At 40.6% G+C, this 21,561-nt stretch overlaps 1 protein-coding gene and 1 pseudogene across 2 annotated transcripts; both read left to right on the top strand.

Moving 5' to 3' along the window:
* Window positions 1-689: 689 nt before the first annotated feature.
* Window positions 690-9,886, top strand: LOC306976259 (mitochondrial amidoxime-reducing component 1-like). The gene is made up of 7 exons (XM_079574165.1): window positions 690-1,006; window positions 1,586-1,756; window positions 2,940-3,102; window positions 5,648-5,791; window positions 8,713-8,774; window positions 9,230-9,301; window positions 9,652-9,886. Exons 1-7 carry the CDS (start codon window positions 783-785, stop codon window positions 9,776-9,778), a joined length of 963 nt encoding a protein of 320 aa, XP_079430291.1. The 5' UTR covers window positions 690-782; the 3' UTR covers window positions 9,779-9,886.
* Window positions 9,887-11,618: 1,732 nt separating this feature from the next.
* LOC306976374 (mitochondrial amidoxime-reducing component 1-like) lies at window positions 11,619-19,338 on the top strand (annotated as a pseudogene). The gene is made up of 8 exons: window positions 11,619-11,830; window positions 12,224-12,393; window positions 14,058-14,216; window positions 14,367-14,514; window positions 15,108-15,169; window positions 15,424-15,517; window positions 18,271-18,435; window positions 19,234-19,338. The product of its transcript is annotated as a mitochondrial amidoxime-reducing component 1-like (transcript).
* Window positions 19,339-21,561: the final 2,223 nt, after the last annotated feature.

The following is a 21,561-nucleotide window of genomic DNA, read 5'->3' as shown; positions in this document are numbered from 1 at the left end:
TATAAAGGGCCCACACCTCTGGTGTGGGCTGTCACTGTTTTACATGGTGAGTTTACGGTTGACATGGGGACAGCGCTTCGCGCTGTTTTTGTGCGCTCCGCGCACTTAGGTTCAGTGCGCTGCGCGCACTGCGCTGTGATTGCGATTACAATAGGCCCTTGCGACGGCAGGCCGCTCGGGCCTAATAAACAATCATTAATTGTGGGTTGGGGACATGAATAAATAATGATGTAATTTGTATGGTTCCATCAAAAACAGTCCAGCATTAACGAGGCGAAATCTTCACTCCTGCATCCCCGGACTCTTGGCCTTTTACACCTGAACCCAGTTTTGGAGGTGCAGTTTTGGAGAAGTCAAAGTCTAATTAGATGAGATTTAGATTGTATTAGAAATGTTTAATGAGATGTCATTTTATTTTTACTTTAGTAATGCAATTAAATGTTCAGGTGTTTACAGATAGTGTAGAGAAGACAGTCCTATTTCTATTGTAGATCCTTTATAGAGCTGGAATAGTCCAAGTCCAAGACATTGACGTATTGATAACACTAAGCAGTAAACTGTAAAGGTCATTCATCAGTCAGGTCTCGGTCACAGCAGCGAGAGTGCGGGGTCAGGTCAAGTTCAGTTCAGTTCAGTCTGTCACCTGTTGGCGGCGTGCTCTGTGCGTAATAAGCCTGTGACACCAGCCGAGGGAGCTGTTCTCCGATGCCACAGTTCCAACGTGGGTTCTGTCTCTTTAACACAAGTTCAATGTCCACAAACAACAAACTTCTGCCCTAAAGATGGATCTCCTGAAAAACCGAACGCCTCTGTTGGTCTGCGGGGCTGGCGCTGCTTTGCTCGGTCTCGCAGTGGGTTATAAATATCTGCGAAAGCCAGAAAAACTAGTGCGCGTGGGCGTCGTGTCGCAGTTACTCGTGCACCCACTCAAATCTGGTAAGGCGCTCTCCGTGGCGCTCGCGGAGTGCCTCAGAACCGGGCTGAAGTTTGGGGAGCTGCAGGATCGGTGAGTGCTGTGCTGTGCAACAGGTCCGAGTTGTGGATTTACAGATTATGCTGTCCGTGATCACGAATATGGGCCGTGAACAGAAATCCCAAATCCTGCTACAAGGACCCACACTGTTACATAATACTGTTCATTTAGAGAGCCAACTTTACCCCAAACGGCCTTAGCTTTTAATTTTAGGCAACTTATCAGTCACCTATCAACTGAAATCAACCTTTATCAATCATGATGGAAACTTTGTAAAATCAGTCAAAATTCCTGTCTACAAGCTGCACATCCAAATGCGTCCACAATCACATTAATATATGCAATGCATCGGTTGCACCTTTTGTGTTCGTCTATGTGAAAATATATAAATAAAAGTTACTTCTGCAAAGTGTAGTATATACTGCTGGGGGAAAAAAATCATTTGGGCCAATTATTCCATGTTTTGTGGCCTTTGAGGAGTTAGTTTACGATATACTGATTTACTGTGTGTCTCTGCATTGGCACTCTTCATCAAAAAACACCACCAGCAAAAGATACATAAAAAATAATCAATGTTTTAAAATGACTGTGTACACCTGTTTTCTGCTGCAGACACTGGATGGTGGTGACAGAGGATGGCCACATGGTGACGGGACGGCAGGAACCCCGCCTGGTGCTGATGTCTTTCACCTGTGATGGGGGGCAGGTCTGTCTGAACGGACCCGACATGGAGGAGCTGAAGATCCCTGTAAAACATCCCAATAACAGGGTCATTGACTGCAGGTGATTTGGGACACCGAAGTGGTTTTGTTGCTCAGTAATCCTCGGTATATCTCAAATGAGTGTCAACTTTTAGTCATAAAATTTGTCATTCTCTGTTTTGACACTGTCTGGAAAGTTGAGGGTTCTGTTTAGAATGAAAATGATGTGCGTACTTTATAATTTCAGTTAAGACTAAGTAAGCTGCACAAGATTTGACAGACATTTTAGAAAACATCAGGGGCGGATCTAGAAACAAAATCATGGGATGGCAAGCAGGGTCAGGGATTATTTCTGGGGTGGCAACACATTTCACAATGTTGAATGTTTATAGTGGGGGTACGCAGGTTTTGCTTGATCGCAAGACCATGTTTCTGTATAGATGCAGGTTGAGCCCAAAGTTATATACAAATAGTAGCATTGTCCATAATATAAGTAGGGGGTTTCCAACTCAGTTAAAATTTAAACCTTTGTAAAAAAAAAATAAAAAAAAAATCATCATCTACACAGGGGTTGGCACCTGGTTCATTATTTAGCTATAAAGTTGTTATCATTCTTTGTCCTGTCAAAAAAGTACTAACTGAGAGTGAGCCTCTGTAAGCACCCCGGTCACTTCTAGAGCAGATGTGAGACATCACATTGGTTATACAAACCAAAAAAACTATTAATTAATCAGGATTTGAAGATCTGGATTGCAACTAATCCTTGAAACAATGAATTTACAAAGTGCCAGGTTGATGACTGCATTAGAATTTAGACACTTTTCCAAACCAGGACTAAACATGGAGCACACCACATGGTCTTATCTGGGACTAAATAATCAAGCACGACTATTTTCAGCCGGCCTGGGCCTGCCATCAATGGGGTGGCAGCTGGGGTGGCAAGATCTTTACTCCTGTGCCACCACAGTAAATCAGCTTATCTCTGGAAATGGAATTCTTGCACTAACACACAGAACAGTGAGATCCTGCAGTTTCTTAATGGTTCTCTTTTTTAGTTTGTTTGTTTATCTGTGTCTATGTCCTTTCTGTTTTTACACATATCTAACTCCTTACTCTTTCTGCAGGGCCTCTATAGGTGCCTTAAGGCTGTTTGAAATTGAAAAGTGAAATATTTATGCCCTTTTCCTATCTCTTTCCAGAAAGGTCTATAGGTCAATAAACACATTTATTTATATACACTAATTAATGTTTTTTTTCCCCTGCAGACTGAGTGGTGAGGATATCCAAGGCCGGGACTGTGGAGACGCTGTCTCCTCTTGGCTCACTCGTTATCTCAGTGCAGAAAAGACCTACCGTTTGGTGCACTTTGAACCCCACATGAAAGCCAGGAAGCCGGGCGAGAAGGAGCTGCTTTTCTCAAAAGATGAGGTAGATAGTATGAATCAAGTACATTGTGACACAATACAGCTCTGAGGAAAACAAAATGAAACAAATTATAAAACAAAACTGGAATATCCACACAAGTGACAGCCAACTTAGGGAAGCTCTCCCAGAAACCCCCACTATTAGTTTCTGCAGAGCTCCGACTTTCAACAATAAACTGGTCAATAGCCACCTCCCCCATTAAAAAAAACAAACAAAAAAACATAAGGACAGGAATGGTACTACATTTTAAACATTCTAACCATGGACATAACACCTTAAAGGAATAGGCCACCGTTTTTACATACTGAGATGTGTTCTTACCTCACTTTAGTCGAGTTAATATATCCCCGTCTGGTCTTTGTCCGTGCGCTCTGCCAGGCAAACGGAGCACATACGCAGCCTCTCCCATATGTCATATAGCTCCAAAAAAGCTCACGATAGAAGCTACCAAGCTCCTCCATGTGTTCCCTATTTAAATAAAGTTACGTGAAGTGTTTTCATGCAAAGTATATTTACACAGAAATGTAACGGGTCGATTTTATAAGCAGATAAAAAGGGGGACTATATTGTGAGGCGTAATGATACGAGGAGCAAAACGTCCGCGCAGTAACTCTTAAAGGTTATTGACGGAAGTGAGCGGGGGAAGTCTCGACTAGTGAGGTAAGAGCATATCTCAGTATGTAAAAACGGTGGCCTATTCCTTTAAAAGCTAAGAGGAGGCGACAGACTTAAAAGGCTTCTGCTGAGGGAGTCCTTCTGGATTTACACTCAACAGAGTATCCAGTGGGGAACTGGACTTAACACCATTTCTTTAATGCTCCTGTTTATAAAATGCGTTTGTCTATATGACTGTAGATAATTTATAGATAATAATTGTATATAATTTTGTTTGTTTTGCCAATTGTTTTTTTTTATATAGCTATTCTTAAACTTCAAAGTGACTATACGGAGTTTAAAAATGTTAAAATTATGTATTTTCCTCCCCCTGCATGTTCCAACAATGTCCTAAGGTGTAGAATGAGCCCAGACCTGTTCACCACAACTGCCTCTAAAATCCTGCACTGTCACTCAAAAAGGTCTTACTTTGGTCCAAATTGCCTCATGCACGAGCTTAATGTAGAAGGTGCAGTTACACGTATGACCTGAGGTGGCAGTAGTGAGTATAATATGCCTAACTTGCATCTAGCCCAGGGGTGGCCAACCCGCGGCTCTCGAGCCGCATGCGGCTCTTGGCCAATCAGAGTGCGGCTCTTTGCATGATTGGATATGTTTAATACAATGCGGCTCTTTGCAAAATAATTGGTAAATATTTCCCATAAACTGTAATAGTCTTTGACCAAAAATCCTACCATCGTCCTACAGACCCTGTTTCCATCTCTACACATGAATGAGAGTCTGTATCTCCCTCCTTTTCGAGGCGGCGTGTAAAAGGTGCCCGTGCGGCAGCCTCAGTCAAAGCGGGATGTAGGCTAAACAACAGGCAGGCAGATCGTGGCACTAGGATTAGCTTCTGTGCTTTTCAGGTTTCTGATCAGCCTACTCTTTATTTGATGTAATTTGGCCTCATATTCACAGAAAAAGATCAAAATTAGGAAATGGAAAAAAGCGGAGCTCTTTTGAAGCATATGATGCGAAGCGCGACATCGTAACGCGGAAATACGCAAGTCATTGACTTTCCTTTCACATGTGACAGTAGCTGTAACAGATGCAACTTAAAACAGACTCTCAGATCCTCCAGAGGCTCCTGGTTAAAGTTCATAAACTTTGTGCAGCCTAGAGTGCGTTCTCTGCACAGTCCAGTCAGGACGAAGCTGCACTGAGCGCACAGGCCAGGGGCGAATCAGAGAAGGGGGCTCAGTGGGCAGGGCCCCACATACAAACACACCCCAGCATTAAAAAAATAAATAAAATAATAATAATAATCTAATTCTGTCTCAGTCAGAGCAGAAAGCACAGAATTTCAGTTAATATACATGTATTTCAATCTTGTTGAGGAGTAAAACCATTCAATCTAACACAATTATTAAAAAAAAAGAAAAAGGCCAGGCATAAAATTATAGTTTATTGTGATTATATAAAACGGTCACATTCTATTTAATCACAATAATCTACCGCCCCGGAATCTCGCTAATGGTCGGTGCCTTTGTGGCTCTTCACAGGGTCAAGGTTGACAATTTCGGCTCTTGGTCTCTGACTAGTTGGCCACCCCTGATCTAGCCCCTTTAAAATGCTGCTCATAGGATGTAGTGCATCAGCTGAGCAGAGTTCCAGCCCCTGGGACTCGAAGGCCCAATAGGGTTGAAACGTGTCGGCAAAGGCCTTTTACCATTCTTTCTTTGAGTGCCTTAGTCTTGTATCTTTTTAAAGCTAGTTTGGAAGCTGTCACAGTAAGAGCAAAAAAACATGAAATTTCTATGTTAAGCAGCAACAGGTTGAGCTATACAATTAATCCAAGTTAAATTGAGACTGCCGTTTCGAACAGCAAAAACTCAGTAATGTATTGTACAATTCAGCAACCTTTGCAAACAACAAAGTATTCTCTCTCCAGGAGGTGGTGTACACCGATGTTGCCCCCGTTATGCTTCTCTCTGAAGCCTCAGTGAAGGACCTCAGCAGTAAACTGGACAAAGATGTGACTGTGGAGCGATTCCGTCCTAATATTGTCGTCAGCGACTGCAAGCCATTTGAGGAGGTCAGGATCTTGTTCATTAATTAAGCTAATAAATCAACTTACACAGATTTCATGTATTAATTCACGCATTATGTTCATAAGGGGTTTCGTCCTGTAAGCTGTAACACCATGTACACTGGCATGCTGATTCACAATTGTTCTCTTGTACTAATAATGATTTACAACTGAAGAGCGGCAGCACCCTAAAAGAGCTTGGTTTGGAGATGCTCTGACCCCGACACAGCTAAATCCTTTCCCATTCTTCTTGCTCTTGATCAAAGCATTTCCTTGTTTTTAAGTGCTTTACACAGGGGCTGAACCCAGTGACAATCTGAACAAGATATCCGCATTTTGTATTTAAAAGAAACTCTGGAGATGGGTCCATGTGCTGCACTGTTGCTGCCGCCCACAGCTCCTGACAGGTTACTCTGAGACACTGGTCGAAGTGGGGCTGGGAGTTTATTCGAACTGTATCGCGATTTTAATAAAGGTGGATCTCGATAATCGCGCGGTGTGTTTTAATCAACATGAGAGTTGGCCAGTCCTGTGGCATTCTAGAAAAAAGGCTGCAGCGCCTGTCAGATCAAGCCCAGGGAAACACTCGGCCCAAACAAACAGGAAGCACAGGATGGCACATGTGGAAGCAAGATGAGAGGACGTGGTGATTTTAAGTGTAAAATCAGCTACAAAGTCGTGCTAATGGACAAAACAGAAACATGCGAGGAGCCGTCAGAGGATCAGGACACGTGCACAGGGATGAAAAGTTTACCTTCGAAGAGGAAAACTATCGATCGCTATATTTGAACCATGTGGCCTATCTGTTTACTTGCTAGTCCAGGAATTTCTTTTTTTTCTTTAAAGAGGGGGTATTATGCTTTTTTCAGCCACATAGCACCAGTCTATGGCACACTACAATGATGACGAAACCTTCTGTTGGTCTGTAAATGCAGTAAATTAGAATAACTGCCTTGTATAAAATTGCTCTTTCAAAATGGCGGTAGCGAAAGACTTGAAATAGGCCCCTGTCTCTTTAAGAACCTCTGACCCTTTCCGACACGCCCCCTCCACACGCTGTCTGTGGCATCACAACACTGCGCTCGTTGTCTCAACTGTATTGAAACTACGTTCGGTGCATTTTAATTTTTATTGTTGGAAAGGAGCTACTGTTTATTACTTTGTGAACAATGGCCACACAGGATATTATTTGGAGACGAACCTTCCACACCGGACGCTTGGAAGGGGCTCTTGCCTGAAAAATAACTGCTGTTTGGAGGCTCTCTCTTTGCATCTGCCATGCCCTATGGATCTCTAACTATACCCCCATGGACGACACCAGGATCTGCAGGAGCCCATACGATTCAAAGACGGACATTATCTGTGCAGGTGGACAGTGGTTTTTCGAGGTTACCCGTTAGCTTGTTATAATCGACTACAGCTCATTGTTGATGAAAAGTCTGCAATAAACCACAAATGTGTAAAGCCAGGCTCATTGTGTGATCATCGTAAAGGCTGCTTCAAGTAGTTGCCTGCTTTATTGACGTTATTTGTGCATAATATGCTGACTGTTTTCAATGAATGTTGTGAAGGTGAAGGTTGTTAGCTTGTCGTGGCTAATAGTGCCTTAGCTCCTGGAGAAAACCACTCGGCTACGACTCACTGTAGATGAAATGTGAGCAATAAACTACACAATCAACAAGCCAGGCTCCGTGTGTCATCATCATAAAGGCTGCTGCAAGCAGTTGCCTGTTTTAGTGACGTTTTCAATGCATAATATGCTGCTTGTATTCAGTGAATTTTCCCGTTAGCTTGTCGCGGCTAGCTTGTTAGCTCCGGGAGAAAGCCACTCGGCTATGACCCATTGTAGATGAAATGTGAGCAATAAACTTCCAAATCAACAAGCCTGGCTCCGTGTGTGATCATTGTTAAACGGTTCTTTATGTGTGTGGTGGTTTTATTGACTTTATGTGTGCATATTTCTCGTTTTCACGTGATGACTCGAGGTTTAGCTTAGCATTAGCTTTCTCCGGAGGCTCTGTGCATCATCAAGGCCCAGCGCAGAACCAGACACTGAAATAAGCGTTCTTGTCACCGGTTTTAATCCTGGGTGTTTCGGTAACAGAAACACTGATGTGTGTCTTTGTAAAAGTCTGCTGTGGCTCCGGTTCACAACACATGAAGCTAATCCTCCATGATGACTCTGTTTACATCTTAGGGCTAGACACTGCGGGGAGGGGGTTCTGCTGAGGAGCAGTGGTTGGTTACTCGGCTGGTGACGAAAGGTTGGAGGCGTATCCTGGAGGTCGGAGGCGTTTCCTGAAGGAATCAGGCGTTTTATCCCTAAAATGGCTGCCATCGGAGTTTTTACAGATTACTCGAAAATACGTGAATGTGCTAAGGCAACACTTCAGGCATGTTTTTAATGAGGGAATGACTTAATAACATGATGTAAAGCTTGAAAAAGTCGATATTGCATAATACCCCCCCTTTAAAACAAAAAGATCTATCAATGATAATCGTGTTTTGTTTTCTTATCTCAATTCTACCATATGTTAATACAGAACATGATCATTGTACATCAATGTATGTTGTACAAGAAATGATTAAATGTCATCAACTGGATTGGGTGGGTTGAGGATGTTCGATCTTCAGATTAGTTTTCTTGAGAAAAAGAAAAAAGGACATTTCCTGGACAAAAGAGCCGACACAAATTAACCACTAAACATCTGTAACACCCCACCATACGTAAATGTGAACAATACACAGTAATTAACAGTGTAGTGTAGTTTCTTTAACATACTTTCTTTGTGCAGATTCCCTTGTTATTGTTTGGTTTCCCTCCTGTTAATAGATGATCATGTGGTTCAGGTCTGACTCACCGCAGCACCCCGTTCGGAGCGAGCCGCGTTGACTAATTTTATCTCACAAACCAAATGCTTTTTCAGGACTCTTGGGAGGAGCTCCAGATTGGCAGCGTGCGGCTGAAGCGTGTGATGGCGTGTGGAAGGTAACACCGAACCAAGAGCCAGGGTCCGCGCTGCCAATGCACAATGACACTGCGTTCACTGCCATTAAGAAGTATCAGCATTTGGCAAAAGGCCATGCTAAATGTTTACAATGTTTCAAACCAAGACAAAGAACAAGCCTGATGCAAGAACACATGTAGAAAATTTAAAAGGTTTGTTCTTGTGGTTCAAAATGTGGCTAAATCTGAATGTGACAAAAATGATAAGACTAATTGCAAGAAAACTTTGTAACTTAGTTGCTTCTATTTTCTTTTTGCCTTACAAATTCAGACATACTCAATTTTGTTTGAAAGACTGTAGAAGCTACACCGAACATGCAATTATGGTGCATAAAGAAATAAAGAAAATATCAAGCTTTACATTTTAGACTGTTTCTAGTTGTATTTTTACGACTGCATTATAGTCACTAACCATATACTATGTATTATTTTTGCAGGTGCATTTTTACCACAGTTGATCCAGAAACTGGCATCATCACCAGGAAAGAGCCTTTGGATACACTGAAAAGGTTTGCACACCATTCATTTACTGCAAATCCTATCATAATGTCTGAAGATATTGATATTCCTCATTCCATCACTTTGCCTCTTGTCCCTCGCACAGAGGACCTTAACCTTTTGCATCTAAAGAACGATGCTTATATGTGAAGAACTGCAACCAATATTACTTAGTGTGTTTACCGTGAATGTTATAACTGAACCAGAGATATACCACGACTCAACCAGGACTAAAACAGAGGACATTCCAGATTAGACCTGACCTTTCACTAATGAGCAAAGTAGAAGGCTAGAGTGACTAAAAACAAAGGATGCACATGCCTTTTTTGCTTATCGGATTATACAAATGTATCTTTTCCAGTTACCGTCTGTGCGATCCGTCTGAGAAACACATCTATAAGTCATCTCCACTGTTCGGACAGCTGCTCACGGTGAAGAAGACGGGAATCCTGCAGGTTGGAGATGACGTTTTCCAGGTTGTTCTCTGAGAAAATGAGAAGTCCAAGAAATAAATTGACAAGTGCAATCGTTCCTCCACAGAGCATTTTATGAGCACTTCTATCACATTGTGCTAATCACTGAAGCTTACAATTAAAAAAAAACAAGAACTATCTTTGTAATAGCAAGAAGAATATAACAGTGTCCACATATGAAGTAGTTGTTTCACGGATATTATCTTTGTCTTTTTCTTCACACGATGAAATTATTTTTATAACACTTACTGCCTTTTTGAAATTGAAATAAAAACTCAATATTTGCATTAATTTCATGCACCTAACACTTCTTCATTCATTTTCTTAAATACATATTGAGCAGAGGTGGGAAAACTCACACCATCCGCCCACAAATGCTTTGACCTCATTTAGTCATGATTTTCAACTAAAATCTCTTGTAAATTGTGGGTTTATATGTACAATATGCAGGCAGATGCCTTTAATTTAAAATACAAAGCATATAAACTATAATGCATTCAGACTCTGTAGCTTCAGAAGGTTTTCAGACTTCTTTTAAATATTTCCGTGTTGTGGCACTGAATAGGAGTTGATAAAGTTTTTGAAATAAATATTGTGATTTCAGACCCTACACAACAACTGCATAGTCATATCATTGTCAACCTAACTGTTGTCTTTGAACATTCATTCAAGAATGTATGAACTCGGGACGTCACAAAAACAAAAAGGCTTGACAGGAAACGCGATAAACCATCAATTTTGCCAAAGAGAGTGAAACCTTGAAGCATAAAATGTCAGTAAATCTTATTTCTATGTACTTAACCATTATCTTAAATGTTACACTTGTTGCAATAAACATGAAACTCAATGTACACCTGTAAAAAATGAAAAATATGAAAAACAATGAAAAGTAAAGTAACATGACAATTTTGAGTCCAAAATTATATTGAACTTACTGAAAGATATAGTAATTATCGTGCCTTTTATAGTTAATTCCATTCATTGGCTTGATATGTTGAGACAGGAAACTTCTGACACCATGAAGAGTGACGAGTGGAGAATAACAGCTTTAATTCATGGCTGTGTGAACAAGGCGATACGAACAGGCTGCTATACTGGAGAAGACTGACTGACAGTGTGGGATGAGATCGGTGCAGTAACACAGGTGCTGCCATAAAGATATGGGGTTAAATTTGTGTTATATTAATGCAAAATACCAATTAATTCAAAATCCCAGATTTACTCACACTGTCTTATTTGCGTGCATGGATTTATTCTCGCCAAATATTATTTTCACATATATTTGTGAATAAATATGTTTTGGTTTGTGAATCTCTGCTTCTGTAAATTGATTTGTGAAGTGCCTTTGCATGTGCGAATCTGCATTTGGGAGTGAATCACGAAACTCACATACTGTTGATGTATTTGTGGTACTTTACCACCAATTGGAGAAACGCTCTCTCTCCTGCGCAGTTCGTCCCGTGAGTGACACTGCTCATGAACAACACGTCAGGGACAACACGTCAGGGAGCCCTAGTATTAATTTTGTAAAGTCTAACCCAACCCAGGATCATTGAGAAATTACATATGTAGAAAAATATAAAACGCTCACACGAATTGTATGAAAATAACATATCTATTTTAGATCTGTGGTGATTAACCAAAGTATTTCGCCACAAATCTCTTTCGTGCACCTTATTTAGCGGTGATTTAAGTAGAGTAACTTCTGACGGTCCCTAATACTGACCGAGGACTATCTCTTTTTGCATCAATAAATTAATTAATATGACACATATCCAAAGTACCTGAAGGCGTGGCTCCAGGCGAAGGAGCTGTTCTCCGATGCCACGGTTCCAACGAGGTCCTGCACTAAAGAATGGATCTCCTGAACGCGTTGGTCTGCGGGGCTGGCGCTGCTTTGCTCGGTCTCGCAGTGGGTTATAAATATCTCCGAAAGCCACAAAAACTAGTGCGCGTGGGTGTCGTGTCGCAGTTACTCGTGCACCCACTCAAATCTGGTAAGGCGCTCTCCTTGGCGCGCGCGGAGTGCCTCAGAACTGGGCTGAAGTTTGGGAACCTGCGGGATCGGTGAGTGCTGTGCTGTGCAACAGGTCCGAGTTGTGGATTTACTGATTATGCTGTCCGTGATCACGAATCTTATACCAGGACACACACATAATGTATTTAGAGACAACCTTACCCTCAATAGCCTCTTAGCTTTTAATTTTGCTTGACAGTTTCCAACCTTTTTCCCTTGTCACAATCACTACCCTGCGGCTAAAATCTGATTTGAAATGCAGTGTCATCCCCTCCAAATTAATCTTCATCAAATTAAAATATCCCAAGGCCCTCAAGTGTCCCCCAGTGCTTTGAGGGCAGGTGTAGTTGACTTGTTTCTTAACAGCAAAAGATACATCAGAATTCAGAAATGTTTTAAAATGACCTCAATGGCATCTTCTGCACACCTGTTCTGTGCTGCAGACACTGTGTGGAGGTGACTGAGGGTGGCCGCGTGGTGACAGGACGGCAGAAACCCCGCCTGTGCTGGTGACTCTCACCTGTGAAGGGGGGCAGGTCTGTCTGAACGGACCCGACATGGAGGAGCTGAAGATCCCTGTAAAACATCCCAACAACAGGGTCATTAACTGCAGGTGATTTGGACACCGAAGTGGTTTTGTTGCTCAGTAATGCCTGGTATAAGTCTGGAATGTTGAGGGTTCTGTTTAGAATGAAAATGATGTGCGTACTTTATAATTTGAGTTCAGATCAAATAAGCTGCACAAGATTTGACAGACATTTTAAATAACATTGTACAGCTTATCAAGGTTCAATTTACTTTATTTGTCATTCCACATACCACAAAAAACTCAATAGAACGAAATTCGGTCCTCAAGGCCCAGTGTGCCTAAATAAAAATCTCAGAATATACATATACTGTAATAATAAATACTGACTTAAAAAACAAACACACAACAATGTGTAGACATAATTTGCTTGTGCCTGTGGAGTGAAGTTTTGTCCTAAACAGACCGAGCAGTGAGGAGAAGGGGCTGATAAGCTCCTGCAGTGAGTCAGCATTGAGGCAGGCTTAACAGGTGTGTGTTACAACAGAGACAACCTCAGTTCCGCGTTTAGTTAGGAGCACCAAGTGGTCATTTTAACAACTATACCATCATATATAGGCTTTGGGGCCGAGGCCAGCAATTTTGAGTCTCCTCCAAAAAGAAGAGGCGTTGCCTTCTTGGCAATGCTGGCTGTGATAGTTGACGAGTTGAGGCTGTCGTTCAAATAGAGGCCCAGGTACTTAAGCTGGACTCTCCCTGGACTTCTGTGCCCATGATGTTGAGAGGGGAGTGTGGGCAGCTGTTCTTCCCAAAATCCACCATCAACTCCTTTATCTTTGATAAATTTAAGCAGAGGTTGTTCCTGCACCAGGTCTCCAGATGTTGTACCTCCTGTCTGTATGGTGTCTCGTTGTTATGGGAGATTAATCCCAACACGGCAGTGTCATTTGCAAATTGAACAATATGACAGCCTGGGTGAGAGGCTGAGCAGTCATATGTTAGCGGAGTGGGGAGCCTGTGTTCAGAGTTGTAGATGAGCAGCCGTGTATGTTTACGACTTGTCCAGCACCCAATTACACAGCAATGGTTTCAGTCCAAACAGTTCCAGTTTGTTCACCAGGGTCTGTGGAATGATGGTGTTAAACACCGAGCTAAAATCCAGGAAGAGGAGCCTGACATATGTGTCCCGTTCCTCCAGATGAGTGAGGGCGTGATGAACCACAGAAGCCACTGCAGACCTGCTGCCTTGCATGGGTTAGTCCTCTGTATTTCCTGAGGAGGTCAGGAGGACACTGCAGAGTGGAGAGTCACCTGGTGGTATGGTGAGCTTGGTGCAGGGGGAGGTGTTAGAGCTCTCATGACGGGCATAAAAGGAGTTTAAGGCATCAGGAAGAGAAGGATCTGCTGGAAGTGCAGCCTCCTCCTTCCCCATATTTAAGATGGCCTTTATATACCATTCCACATACTCCTTGTATTGTTCGAAGAGAAGGAAGGAAATTCCTTGCAATAACAGACAGAACAGTGAGGACCTGCAGTTTCTTAGTGTTTCTTTTTTTTAATTTGTTTATCTATGTCCTTTCTGTATTTACATATCTAACTCCTTACTCTTTCTACTGGGCTTCTGTAGGTGCCTGAAGGCTGTTTGAATTTGAAAAGTGCAATACCAATGCCTTTACCCATCTCTTTCCAGAAAGGTGTATAGGTCAATAAACACATTTATTTATATACACTAATAAATGTGTTTTTTTTTTTTACTGCAGTGTGTTTAGCGAGAATATCCAAGGCCGGGACTGTGGAGACGCTGCCTCCTCTTGGCTCACTCGTTATCTCGATGCAGAAAAGACCTACGGTTTGGTGCACTTTGAACCCCACATGAAAGCCAGGCGAGAAGGAGCTGCTGTTCTCAAAAGATGAGGTAAACTAGTCACAGTAGTTTGGAAGTTGTCACAGTAAGGGCAAAAAAACATGAAACTTATATGTAAAGCAGTAAGCAGCTGCTGGTTGAGCTGTACAAATAATCCCAGTTGAATTGAATGTGCTATTTTGATGGATGTAATTAGCAAACAGCAAAAACTCAGTAATTTAGAGTACAGTTCAGAAACCGTCGCAAACATGCGATGTTGCCTCAGCAGTAAACTGGACGAAGATTTGACTATGGAGCGATTCCATCCTAATATCATCGTCAGCGACTGCAAGCCATTCCAGGAGGTCAGGATCTTGTTAAGTTTATTTATTAATTAAGCTAATAATCAAATAACACAGATTTCATTTCATAAATCACCCATTATTCATAAGGGGTTTCGTCCTGTTAGCTGTAACACCATATACACTGGCATGCTGATTCACAATTGTTCTCTTGTACCAATAATGATCAACTGAACAACTGAAGAGCATTTTTTTTCATACCACTGCAGCCTGGTGCCTGATGAATGTAGATGAATGTATGTTGTAGAAGAGATCATTAATTGTCATCAACTGGATTGGGTTGGTTAAGTTGAGGATGTTCGAACATCTGAATATTCTTCTTGAGAAGACGGAAAATTTCAGGACATTTCCTGGACGACTGAGCTTATACAAATTCACCACTAAAGACATCTATCATACCCCACCATACGTAAATGTGAACAGTATTGTGTAATGTAGTTTTTTTTATTATTTTCCTCGTGCAGATTCCCTTGTTATTGTTTGGTTTCCCTCCTGTTAATAGATGATCATGTGGTTCAGGTCTGACTCACCGCAGCACCCCGTTCGGAGCGAGCCGCGTTGACTAATTTTATCTCACAAACCAAATGCTTTTTCAGGACTCTTGGGAGGAGCTCCAGATTGGCAGCGTGCGGCTGAAGCGTGTGATGGCGTGTGGAAGGTAACACCGAACCAAGAGCCAGGGTCCGCGCTGCCAATGCACAATAACACTGCGTTCACTGCCATTAAGTAGTATCAGCATTTGACATCAGGCCATGCTAAATGTTTACAATGTTTCAAACCAATAGCACAAACAAGCCTGATATATGAAGCAATTTAGAAAACAACCAAGCTTGACATTTTAGACTGTTTCTAATTACATATTTACTACTGCGTTATTGTCACTATGTGCTATGTATTTTTTTACTTTTGCAGGTGCATTTTTACCACAGTTGATCCAGAAACTGGCACCATCATCAGAAAAGAGCCTTTGGAAACACTGAAAAAGTTTGCGCACCATAAAGTACTGGTAATCGAAAATCCCATAATAATGTCTGAAGATATTGGTGTTCCTTATTCCATCACTTTGCCTCTTGCCCTTACACAGAGGACCTCAACCTTTTGCATCTTGCTTATATGTAAAGAACTGCAACCAATATTATTTAGTGTGTTTATCGTGAATGTTATAACTGAACCAGAGCTATTCACCTTATTCCGCCCCGCCGTTTCTCAGCGGGGCCGAACACGGCTTTGTTTTCGTGTAGTAACTGATTTTATCTGGACTTCTCCAGTCCCATGTTAACAGATAGGAGAAAAGGGGCGGGCACAATTCACTAACTTCTGGAATAAGGTGAATACCACGACTCAACCAGGACTAAAACAGAGTACATTTCAGAGGACTTTTAAAGGTCACCTTTCACTATAACGTAAAACAAAAAAAGTTACACATTTATTTTTTCAGTCACTGAGGAATATACACATATTACTTAAACACAATAAGGGAATGTATCAGTCATTTCATTTCAAGTAGCTCGAGTTACAAGTGCATTTCTATGTATGAATGAAAAAATGAAAAACTTCCCAGCACCAAATCTAGGTTTGAGTTTGGTGTATGAGATTTGCAGTTATGTGTAGTTAATGTCATCAAAACAAAACACAAAAGAATGGGGGAAAGCAAAGGAAAAGGAAATCTTTAACTGCTCTTTGCGCTGTTGCTTTATTATTTTCAATGTATATTTTGCCAAAAGTAACTCAAAGTAGTATAACCGTAATATGTAATACAAAAATATTACATGTTTAAAGCTGTAATCACCAATATAGGCTATATTCCAATTTTTAAGTAACTACTTAGTGCTTATTACCCAAACTGGAGTGCTCTAAATAAGACCCAGGCTCCTCCCAGGAGGAGGAAACCAAACTGCCAAACATCCCTACCCAAGTTGCTTTCACTAGTATCACTCAGCTAATCTTTGTTCTGCTCTGCTGCTGAGTCAATGGGCACAGACGACCCATTAGCCTTAACGCTTAAGGTTAATACTTCCCTTCACCATTTTAGCAGAAACATGCACTTAACACTTCTTCATTCATTCTCTTTCATACATATTGAGCAGACGTGGGAAAACTCACACCATCCGTCCACAAATGTTTTGACCTCATTTGGTCATTTAATGAAATGTCTTTGTGGGTTTATATGTACAATGTGCAGGCAGATATGCTTTGCCTTTCTGCCATTGTGTGCTTTTCATTTCAAATATAAAGTATATCAACAATAATGCAGCTTCAGAACGTTTTCAGGCTTCTTTTAAATATTTCAGTGTTGTGGCACTAAATAGGAGTTAATAAAGTTTTTGAAATAAATATTGTGTGTTCTGTTTTCTCTGAAAATCTGTAAAACAATGTATGGACTAGGGCCGTCACAATAAAGGCTTGATATGTTGAGTCAGGAAATGCGATAAAAACATATTTTTTGGAAATCTTGAAGCACAAATATTACAGTAAATCTTTCTTCATTGTGATTATTATGGTTCAGTTTGTAAAAACTCCAAATTGAAAATCTCTGAAAAAACAAAGGTTTGCATATGTCACTTTGCATGTAATGAGTCTAAATCATATATTAGTTTCACATTTTAAGTTGAATAACAGAAGTTAATGCACTTTTTCATTATATTCTAATTATATGATGAGCACCTGTAAGCTTGAGCGTTTTCTTTATTTAATTGTAAAACTTCGACCTTATAATAAAGGAATCAATAGTAAGGTATAAACACATCCAGAACCCACGATAATGTCAGTATAATGTTGTGAAAAAGCACCATAAACTGTCATTAACCTCATGTCCAGGGTGACTCATAGCTACCTGTCCCTTGGTTAAGTCCCAGACAAGTCTCAGGTAATGAATGACAAGCAGCGCAGTGGGAATGTGTTCACTACAGGAACTAGGCATCTCTAAACATCTGTGCAGCCTCTTTTACCTAAACAAAATATATACTTAAGAGGAAACGTTTTTTGTGTTCAAACTGGGGGTAAAAAGACCCAAAAAGCTGCTAAGCACGACCCGCAGCATCATTACAGGAGCCTGGTCTGTAATTCTGTGGGACTTGTGGTCAAAAATCTGTCTTAACATCCAGCTTCAACATGTACCATTAAGCTCGACGGGCATTACTTAAGCTATAGATCAAGGCAACATGTACAGTTAAGCCACAATTACTTTAGATTATGACAACTTTAAAATGCAATAGTTACTATTTTTACCCAGTGTAGGTCTATTTTGTGATAATGTGGTGCTAGGTGGCATTAACAGGCTATACATAGAGGTTTTGATTCCAGTGATTGCAGCGAGTTACAGTAACTGGAAAGGAAGTAAATGCTTTGACACGCTCATAGTTTATGAAGAAATGTGAACATTTTTAAACCTTGTGTTCCCCAGCGGTTTCCCACCCAAGAACCAACCAGGCCCTACACTACTTAGCCTCCGAGTTCCTACGGGAGCTTATTTCAATAGAGCCACATTGTCAATATAATGTAAATACTGTCACTATAAATAATTTACTTATTTACTATCATGGTAGCACATTATTTTACACTAACTTGATACAAAATTTAGTACAATGTAATCTGCTTTGTAACAATCTGTAATAACTTTTACCTATGCAGTACATACACAATGGAATAATGTGTATTAGTACTTTGCAGGTACATAATGTAATAAAATATAAAATATTGAATCATTGGTATCTTTTGATTTACAAATGTATTGCTGGACTTGTCCCTCCGTATCTGCAGCAGCTCACTGAGCTGAGGAGCAACAGCAGCTACAGCCTGCGCTCTCAGGACCTTCTCCTGCTCTCTGTGCCCAGGGTGCAAACAGAACTGGGTAAAAAGGCCTTTAGATTTGCTGCTCCGCACTCTTGGAATGAGCTACAGAAGGAGTTTCAGTTAAAAGAACTTGTATCACTTCATACTTTTAAATCACTATTGAAAAATCTTTTACATGTAGCTGTTTTATCTGAGTGTATTATCTTGATTTAAACTTTAAATTATGCAATGTTTATCTTGTGATTATGTGTGTAAAACTGTAACTTGTATGTAAACCTGTTCCCATGCATCTTGGCCAGGACACTCATGAAAAAGAGATTTTTAATCTCAATGAGTTTTATCCTGGATAAATAAAGCACAAATAAAAAAATAAAAAAAAATAGATATGACCTTTAGGGTTAGGGCTTAAGGTTAGGGTTAGGGTCTGATGTCGTTTTACATTATGTACCACCTTGATACATTGTACCTGCCATATACAATGTGCTCTGTAATACTACGTAATAACTTGTACCCACAGGTTACATACACAGTAGAATAATGTGTATTAGTATTCTGGTGGTACATAATGTAAAACGACATCAGACTCTAACCCTAACCTTAAGCCCTAACCCTAAGGTTTTTATGTCTTCTTACATTATGTGCCTCAGAAGTACTAATACACATTATTCCATTGCGTATGCATAGGTACAAGTTATTACACATTGTTACATAGCACATTACACTGTACTAAATTTAGTTGGGTACAATGTGTCAAGTGTTACCAAAACCTTTATAATTACATACACAGCTTACAGAACAAATTTCACACTACCAGAAAAAACAAAATCTAAAATGCAATTTGTGTGACCTGCATCTGTGGGCCATGGGTGGGTTATACCTGTATTCAAGGGAAATTGTTGAGTTGATTAGTTGCATCTGCTGTTCCCAAAGTCCAGAGCATCCTGGCCCCCATTTCATTCAGAAGACTTCGAAAGGATTTTTAATAGAAACTCTGTGCTGCCGATGATAGCTAGAGTCATCGACAGCTGGGCCTAGAACTAAACTGTCTTGTGGTGAGCTCTGAAAGAAAGTGGCCCGGTGTGATGCTTTTAGGGTCAAAAAGAAACTTCAATAGGTTTTAAAATGCTTGTGCTTATCAATTAGAAGCAACCACAATCTATTTGAAATTCTTTTATCAGCCTTTTGTTACAATGCACTGTATATACCAAGGAATGCAACGGTTCTGTCTTCTCGTTGACCATAATGGATAATCTAGTAGTGAATGGCGTGTGGGATGAGGCTGCAGCAGGACTCTGGTAGCCCATTATGTGCCTGTAAAGCGCCACATGTCCCGTCTTTAAACGCCAGGAGGATAAATTTGGCATGACCAGAACATTATTGGATGGCTGTTGTGTGCACAATGTGGGGCCAGAGTCGGACCAAATGGCCAAAACCGGAGTGTCATGTTTGGCAATGAGGGGGAAAAAGCATTCCTCCACAAAAAGCCAAACTCCATCTGTTTGATTTGCCCTCCGTGAGATTGTTATGTGCTCGGGAATCCACTTGTGTCACTGTTTTCGCTCAACAAACAGCTAAGCAAAATGCAAACGGTGAAATGGAGGTCTGGTCAGCAATGAATAAATGTGACAGTGAGACTGCTCTGGCTGTGTAATTATTGACCAATGTCCAGCGTGAACTCACCTCAGGGCCAAACCAGCTGGGACAGACTCCAGCCTTTTATGAAGGTGTGAGATGAAACACCTTTAAACATTTACATCTAATTACGTTCACATAAACATTTAAGCTGCTCAAAGGGCTACAACTGTTATGTTTTGTGTCTTCGAAAGCATGTACTTTTTTTTTCACTGATAATTAGTGGTTGTGTGAACCCATTTATGGTGAAATGAAAAAAGAAACCAAAGTACCCTGATCAAAAGTTTACATACCCCAGTTTTTAATACATCAATGACAACTTTTGTGGTAGTGGTGGATGAGGTTCTTTATTTTTTCTGATGGTAAAGCGGCTCATTCTTCTTGGCAAAAAGCCTCCAGTTCCTGTAAGTTGTCAGGAGACTGAGATGGTCACTAACAGGATCTTCACTTTATTCAGCTGGAGCCAGTGGTATAAGCGAACCAGCTCCATATTTCTCAGTAGTTATGGTGCACTTTTTTGTTGTCAATAAGGCCAATGATGGCCTTTAAAGAAAAGAGCACCATACCTACTGTGAAATATGGAGCTGGTTCGCTGATACCAGTGGCTCCAGCTGAATAAAGCGAAGGTCCTGTTAGTGGCCAATGGCCGCCTAAGTCTCCTGACCTCAGTATCATTGAAACACTGTGGGGAGAGATCAAACATTCAAAATAAGCTGTTGTTAAAGGGGGCCTTAAAACTGGGGTATGTAAACTTTTGATCAGGGTAATTCATACTTGTTTTCATTATGATTTAAAAATAGCAAACTCCGTTGTTTGACCATAAATGGCTTCACACAACCGCTAACTATGAGTGAAAAAAACATGTTTGTGTTATCTTTCATATTCTTTGAAAAATAGTCAAAAAATCAAAGTAATCTAAGTTCTACCAGGTATATACAACTGTATATCTTTAGAGACCAAGTTTTGATGCCCGCTGGGTTCAGGGACAGCATTAAAGGAAGTAACTTGGTTGTTTCACCTCAAATAATGGAACTAATTTAAAAGAAATAGTATTTTATGGAATAAATTCTTCTGTTTTATGGTTCTGTATGACCACATTATACTATGTATGAAAAAAAGTATCGTTCGGTATCGAAAAACATGTACTGTTAAAGTACTGGTATCGGGGAAAAAATAATAACGGTACCCAGGCCTATAGAGCAGTGGTTCTCAAACTGTGGCATGTGAACCATTTGTAGCGCTTTGGCTTTGACAGGTGGTACTGCAAATTTAGACTTCATTTTAATTTGAAATGATTTATTTTATGCTTTTGTCATGCATTTAAGCTTGATGTTTTTCTGGTTCAGATGTCGCTTACACAGTTTGCACATTATTTAGTCCAATTTAGACATTTTAGAATTTTTAGACTCCTGTTATCCTGATTTGATCTTGATCTGGGCCCATGAGGAACAAACAGTTCATAATAAACATAAATTATTTACTAAAGTCTTACTTGCTCTACGTACAAACCATGCGTTTTGGTTAGGCTAGTCATCACCATAGAACATTTTTATATGACAGTTTTAGCCACAAACATAACACTGGGCCATGTTTTAACATTGGTCCCTCTTGTTCATCCTCGTGTCT

Source organism: Gobius niger (assembly GCF_951799975.1).
Source record: "Gobius niger genome assembly, chromosome: 16".
In the NCBI taxonomy this organism is placed as follows: Eukaryota; Metazoa; Chordata; class Actinopteri; order Gobiiformes; family Gobiidae; genus Gobius; species Gobius niger.
This window is presented reverse-complemented; position numbering and strand designations above follow the sequence as displayed.

Excerpts from the sequence above, each read along its gene's own strand:
- LOC306976259 (XM_079574165.1), top strand. The coding sequence starts at position 783 with ATGGATCTCCTGAAAAACCGAACGCCTCTGTTGGTCTGCGGGGCTGGC. Across the intron at positions 5,792-8,712 it reads ACTGCAAGCCATTTGAGGAG|GACTCTTGGGAGGAGCTCCA; the intron begins GTCAGGATCTTG and ends ATGCTTTTTCAG. Across the intron at positions 9,302-9,651 it reads CCTTTGGATACACTGAAAAG|TTACCGTCTGTGCGATCCGT; the intron begins GTTTGCACACCA and ends TATCTTTTCCAG.